Here is a 7176-nt window from a genome sequence, read left to right as displayed (position 1 = left end):
TTCACCTCAGGCTTGGCCGCCGCCGTTAGCCTCCGCTGCCGATCACCGTGAATCCCGACTTCATTGCTTCTCACTGCTTTAGCCCTTCCTCAGTCGCCACCGTCCTTTCTCCCCTTCGTCGACGTTTTTTCCGTGAGAATTTCACGCCATACACGACGAGAGAGAGAGAGAGAGAGAGAGAGAGAGAGAGAGAGAGACGAGGAAGACTCGAGGGCGAACGCTTTGTGGGAAGTTGATTCTTGAAATTCGCTCGTCGTCCCCGACGTCGCTCACCATCGTTCGCCGCCGCTGCTGCTGCTGTTGACCAGCGATTCGGGAGGAGAACTGGACTTACTCTGTTCTCCGTTCCTCAGCGTGCCGAGAATATCGAGGTGGCAAAATCGCTCTTGGGACGCGCTCGGTACCAGCGAATCAATCATCGGAGATTTTGCCAAACTCCATCGTTGATCTAGTCGCCGATCGCAGCTCTGTTTCCACGACCCGCCCAGGTAACGCTAATGTCCTGACCTGCTCTGCTTTGATGAAGGACGGAACCGAGATGTCTTGATCTCCGTCGGGACAGGAGTCCGTTTTGCCCATGATGCCTTCCCGATTCTGAACGTCTGTCTCACCACGTTGGTATGAGTCTAATCTAGAAGCCGAACAAACGCGCTTCGACTGTTCGACGAAATGTCTACGAGAATTCAGTCCCAGTTATTTTCGTTTCCGTTTAATCCGAAATCATGTTTTGACCTGGATTAACTGATGCTAATTGATTTTCAAGACATTCGAGTATATTTCGAACTTGTTTCTGCATCCCGTTTTCCTCCACTCGATGTTCTATGTATCCACTGCCGTTAAACTCATCATTGGTCGTGCAAAAGTGACCGAAGCCGATGTCGTCTTTGTATATTCTCCGAGGACGTTCGAGTTTGTTCCCTTACCAGCTCCCGCATTGTCTCGGTGATTCATGGCGGTGATGGTGTACGGTGAATGACGATGGCGACGCGGTGGAGGACGGTGGTGGTGGTGGTGATTTTGCCTGTGTTTAGTTGAGTAGTTTAGCTTTAATTTGGTTGGTGAGATTTGGGGTTAGTTCTAGTTACAGGGCTTGTGAGTGCTGGGATCAAGTTGAAACTTTGGTAAGTTGGGCTTGGTTTGGGTTACAGTGGGTTAGGGCTTAATTCGGTTTTGGGCTGAATTTGAATTTTTAATTAGGTTTGTTTGGGTTGAGATGGGCCCCGATATAATGGCCCGCTCTTTGCTTGCGTCCAAGACTCTTTGACCCAGCGGCCCAGCCCATCCCTACTACCGGGATAATTAAATTTTTTAGAAAATTTGGAAATAAATAATTAGAAAAAGGGAAATGGCTAGGAAAAAGAAGGAGCCTTGATTAGATTGTTAAATCTTGGTAATAAATTTAGTTTGGTTTCAATTGGATAACATGACCTTTAATTTAAGGGTTTTAGGGATTGCCTTGGATATAGCTTATTTTTTTAGAAAATGATTTGAATTAAGCTCATGCGGATTGCTCTCTTGGGGCTTAATAATAAGGCTTTGCTATATTCTTTACTTGACTTGTATCAAGTTATTTTATTACACTTCACCGTTTTATTAACTTTTCATTGCTATTATTGATTGGTTTGTTTGTTGTGATTGCTTTTAATTGTTTTTGTGTTTTGATTCATTTTCTTAGTCGAATGGTTAGGTTATATTCTAAGAAAATAATAAAAACAAAAACATGACATGGATACTTGATGGATGAGAAATTTATAATTTGGTAAAAAGATTGCGTAGATATCTTAGTTGATAAATAATTAAATGGGCAGTAGATAGATAAATAGTGTAATCAAACCTTTGACCTTAAATCTCTACTTAAAAAGTGAGGTCCATATTTCACTTGATTTTTAGCTGGCAACCCCTCATATAATATTCTCATATGATTAATGGAACTTTAAATGAAAATCCCAAGGTCACACTAAGTAAGGGCTTGGGAGAATCGAACTAATTAAGTACAGTTGGTCTCTAAGTCAACATTATCTCTAAATCCGTTCCTTTCCCCAACGTCTTGGTTGTGAGGACTCAACAATTATACATGAGCAATATATTGGATACTTCGAGGGTGGATAATAAGATTATGCCAAGCAAAAATGTTTGATGGCTCTAACACAAATTTGTATTAGTAGGAAAAATAATTTTAAATATATATAAATATATATAAAAGAATAAACGCACAAAATAGCGGAAGTTAATAAGAAAATGGAATTTTAATTAAGTTACAGTGAGAAAATGTTGATTATTTCTCAAATTTCTTAGAGGCGGGCAAGCGGCTGGCGATTTTAGGGCTTTAGCTCAACTCCTGCTCCCTCCCGCTCTGCATTTCTGGCAAATCTCTGAAATTTCCGTAAGTCTCTCTCTCGTCTACGCTCCAATCTGCTTTCCGTAGCGTTAGGTTTCAATGTGGGCGCTTGTCATTTCTTCGCTAATGCCTTCCTTTCGTTCGTCTTTGCGTTGTGCAATCTTGGGTTCGGTTTCTTTTTGTCGTTTGTGGTCATGTTCTTGGGTTCGGTTTCGCGTGTTGGGTTCTTGCCTGTTTGTTTGTTTGAGCAGCTTCGAACGTGTGTTTTATTCCTACCCTTTTCTCCACAGGGGCAGCGCGTTCTTGGTGAATTTGAACCTTTGAAGGGCTCTGTTGGCGAACTTTTTCTCGCCACATATGGCTTCGGTTGGACAGGCGCCGTCTCTGAAGAGGCGGGATCCGCCGGCCGGGAGGGAAGGCGACCAGCTGGTCATCACTCCTCTCGGCGCCGGCAATGAAGTGGGTCGGTCCTGTGTTTACATGTCTTTCAAAGGGAAGACCGTGTTGGTACTGCTTCGTTCCTGGTTTTCGTGGGTTCTTCCGGTTTTAGAGTTTTAGCTGACACGGTCGGCGTCTGTTGTGATCTTTTCATAATCAATTGTATGTGGATGGCAGTTTGATTGTGGAATTCACCCTGCTTACTTTGGAATGGCCGCTCTTCCGTACTTCGATGAGATTGACCCTTCGACGATTGACGTCCTTCTAATTACTCAGTACGTGTTGTCTGCCTTCTCTATTTTAGCTTTGGTAAGGAGGCCCTCTCCTTCCATTATGTGCAGTTGCCTTTCCTGGTGTTTGCTCTTAATTTGCTTCAGGAAAGATTCTTTCTTCCTACGATTTTCCAAAGGAATTCGTTATCGCCCCTTATTCCCGGATCCCTTTCTAGTTGGATCCACTGGGCCGTTATCAAATTATCAGCACCTGTGTAAAGTTTAGGATGGGCTTCTTACTAGCTTGTGTCATTGCTGATTTATATTTCTACCCTTCACTTTGATATTTAGCTTCCACGGTAAAGGTCTCTAGTCTTTATCAGTTGATGTTGACTGCTTGCAGCTTCCACTTGGATCACGCAGCTTCCTTACCATACTTTTTGGAAAAGGTTGGCAGCTACATTAGAGTAAAAACATACTTTTAATTATCAAATTTTACTCTGATACCGATAACCTGAAGTGCTCTCATTTTTCCAGACTACATTTAAAGGACGCGTCTTCATGACTCATGCTACGAAAGCTATATACAAGCTGCTTTTGTCAGATTATGTGAAAGTGAGCAAGGTCTCAGTTGAAGATATGCTTTTTGATGAACAGGATATATTCCGTTCAATGGATAAGATTGAGGTATTTCCTTTATATGTTGAGCCCAGTCTTCACGCCACACAAATTTGCTTGCTAATGTTTGCCTTGGGGATTCCTCCTTTGTGACCAGTTTGTTAAATTTTGCTTGTTCTAGACGGGATAATATCATTGATGAAGAAGTAGAATAATCTTGGTTTTTCACACAGTCGTGGATGGATTGCTTGTGTATGCCATTTACAGTCAGAGGCATGTGCGGGCTTTAGCTATACCTCTGGCTCAGTAGGATTCAATTGTTTTTTTGTTTTTTGGTGAATTGAAGATTCTCCATATGCTCAAACCCACCGTTCCCTGTATGGTACCTTTCAATGAATCAATGTTCAGCATCAAGCATATGAGTTTCATCTGTTTTAAGATAAAGCACGGGATCCTTCATCTGTTGCTGCTCAAGCTGTCTCCAGCCGCTTTTATGTATAATGTAGTTTATTTCCCTAGCTGTGGCACCTGTATGAGACTGGATAAGCTAGTGATCTCAATGGATAAAATAGTTGTCTCGATAGTGATGTGCCGTACAGTTTGTTATACATGTCATATACTTGTAGTATATATTCTACGGGATTTTGTCCTAGGATGATCACTGATTTTGTCTAGTCTGTGAGACATTAGCAATTAACTTCTCATGGATATGTTGGCTTGTGTTTCATGTGACAGTGTCTTCCAATGGAATGTTAATTAATTATTGTAAACGAACTGGCAATCATCTTACTTTTGCTGTTCTTCAAAATTCCTTGAATACATAATATCTAAATTAACGATCCCAATGTGTGTATATCATGTTACCTAATTTTAATTGTAGGTAATTGATTTCCACCAAACGGTTGAAGTGAATGGTATTAGATTTTGGTGCTATACTGCTGGCCACGTTCTCGGTGCTGCAATGTTCATGGTCGATATTGCTGGTGTACGAGTCCTTTATACTGGTGATTATTCCTTCGAAGAAGATAGGCATCTCCGAGCTGCAGAGATTCCACAGTTCTCACCTGATATCTGCATAATTGAGTCCACTTTTGGAGTGCAGCTTCATCAACCTCGTCATATTCGGGAGAAACGCTTTACTGATGTCATCCATTCTACTGTTTCTCAAGGAGGTAGAGTCCTTATCCCAGCATTTGCTCTTGGTCGTGCTCAAGAACTTCTATTGATCCTTGATGAGTTCTGGTCCAACCACCCTGAGCTCCATAATATTCCTATATATTATGCTTCCCCACTTGCAAAGAAGTGTATGGCAGTTTATCAAACATATATCAACTCCATGAATGAGAGGATCCGTAGCCAATTTGCAACCTCAAATCCTTTTGACTTTAAGCATATTTCGCCACTAAAGAGTATTGAGAATTTTAATGATGTCGGTCCATCGGTTGTTATGGCTAGTCCTGGCGGGCTTCAAAGTGGGTTATCGCGTCAACTATTTGACATGTGGTGCTCTGACAAGAAAAATTCTTGTGTTATTCCTGGATATGTTGTGGAAGGGACACTGGCGAAGACCATCATCAATGAACCGAAGGAAGTCACTCTGATGAATGGTCTCACTGCTCCTCTTAACATGCAAGTTCATTATATTTCCTTTGCTGCCCATGCTGATTTTGCTCAGACAAGTGCGTTTTTGGATGAGATAATGCCTCCAAACATTGTTCTTGTTCATGGAGAAGCAAATGAGATGGGAAGGCTCAGACAGAAGCTCATGACTCAGTTTGCTGATCGCAACAACAAAATTGTCATGCCAAAGAATTGTCAATCAGTTGAACTGTACTTCAATTCAGAGAAAATGGCAAAAACTATTGGGAGGCTGGCTGAGAAGACCCCAGAAGTGGGTGAGACCGTTAGTGGCCTTCTGGTAAAGAAAGGCTTCACTTATCAAATAATGGCACCTGAAGATCTTCACGTTTTCTCTCAGTTGTCCACAGCAACTATTAATCAGAGGATCACGATTCCTTATACAGGTGCATTTGGTGTGATAAGCCACCGGCTGAAGCAGATATATGAAAGTGTGGAACCTTCGGTAGATGAGGAATCTGGCATCTCCATGTTACGTGTGCATGATCGAGTAACAGTGAAGCACGAATCTGATAAACATATTTCAGTGCACTGGACATCGGATCCTATAAGTGACATGGTCTCGGATTCTGTTGTTGCTCTTGTCTTGAACATAAGCCGTGAGATTCCGAAGGTTGTGGTTGAAACAGAGGCCACGAAAACTGAAGAAGAAAGTGAGAAAAGGGTAGAGAAGATCATTCATGCACTTCTAGTTTCTCTATTTGGGGATGTGAAGTTTGGTGAGGATGGGAAGCTGTTGATAAATGTGGATGGGAGTATAGCGCATCTGGACAAGCAGAGCGGGGATGTGGAGAGTGAAAATGAAGGCCTTAAGGAAAGAGTAAGTACTGCATTTCGGCGAATCCAGAGTGCTGTAAAACCAGTACCTCTGTCGTCTACTTAGGTAGCTTTCGTGTTTCTTGTAGCTCCTTGTTTCCAGTCTTTTTCTAACTGTAGATTGTAGCATCAAGCTCGTGGTTATGGATATCCCTACCCACAATCTAAGTCCAGCTCGAGTTTTAAGCATCTAAAGTTGGATCTCAGCCCTCAGAACAAGTTTCAACAGTTGCACTTGGATTACTTAGATTTTTGTACTTCTACAAATTTAATTTTGGAAGGCTGGCAAGGCTCCATTGTCACCTTGCGGATTAAACTTTGCCATTTCTTTTCCTCAATGCAATTTTTCCAATTCATGCAAGAAGGGTAGTGAAAGACAGCCTGTGCTACATGATCGATCTGTTTCAACAGTTATAAATGCTTTAGAAATCGATCTGTTTGTTGAACTGACAATCATGCCACCAGATCATGATCATCTTTTGATCATTTGCCAACACTGGACCACGAAGTTTAATGCATTAGGCCTTTGAAGATCATGACCAGCTTGTACTAATGTCAATGGTACAACACGATGATTCATGGGCAAGGCCTTTTCTGACCTACGTTCTACCAATAGTTTTCTTTTCAAGTTCTTACCACTAAACCTGCACCTCTCACTGCACAAACCAATGGCAGCGGGGTGGGTTTGGGGCCACTAGAAATCCAAACTCGACGAGTACCGAATACACATCCAATGTCAAACCCAAAGGACAACTTTTTGAACAACTTTTTGAACGAAGTTCTAATGACATCCGAGTGAAGTACATGAGAACCTTAAACATATAGGAATCTACATGATTGGAGATCAAATTTCACTAGTTACTTTAGTTGCGCTTTGTGCAAGTATGTCTATTTGTTGTTCTCTAAATAGGCTATAAACCAATAATATGAGATGTGATCTAAGAGATAAAGTTAAATTGATTTAATTATATGTTGTCATCTGGAAGAATATCAATATTTGGCGAAAGGACTGTTTCCTAAGTACACAGAACATGAATGGAAAACAAAATGATTTTTAGCATACGATAATGAAAGCTATATTTGAAATAAGTTAATTAAAAAAGTAAATTTTTATAA

The 7176-nt window shown here is 41.4% G+C and overlaps 1 protein-coding gene across 2 annotated transcripts; it reads left to right on the top strand.

Moving 5' to 3' along the window:
- The first annotated feature begins 469 nt into the window (after positions 1 to 469).
- Positions 470 to 6421, top strand: LOC104452616 (cleavage and polyadenylation specificity factor subunit 3-I). Of its 2 annotated transcripts, none has more exons than XM_010067077.3 (6): positions 470 to 488; positions 2629 to 2845; positions 2954 to 3051; positions 3392 to 3437; positions 3526 to 3675; positions 4487 to 6421. In XM_010067077.3, the coding sequence occupies exons 2-6, from the start codon at positions 2696 to 2698 to the stop codon at positions 6125 to 6127; spliced, it is 2085 nt and encodes a 694-aa protein (XP_010065379.2). In that variant the 5' UTR covers positions 470 to 488; positions 2629 to 2695; the 3' UTR covers positions 6128 to 6421. The 2 variants fall into 2 exon arrangements, with proteins under 2 accessions (XP_010065379.2, XP_018733192.2); XM_018877647.2 differs by lacking the exon at positions 470 to 488 and adding an exon at positions 2295 to 2383.
- The last annotated feature ends 755 nt before the right edge of the window (positions 6422 to 7176 follow it).

This window comes from Eucalyptus grandis, chromosome 7 (genome assembly GCF_016545825.1).
Source record: "Eucalyptus grandis isolate ANBG69807.140 chromosome 7, ASM1654582v1, whole genome shotgun sequence".
Lineage (NCBI taxonomy): Eukaryota > Viridiplantae > Streptophyta > Magnoliopsida > Myrtales > Myrtaceae > Eucalyptus > Eucalyptus grandis.
Note: the sequence above shows the minus strand (reverse complement) of the source record. Positions and strands in the feature narration are given on the sequence as shown.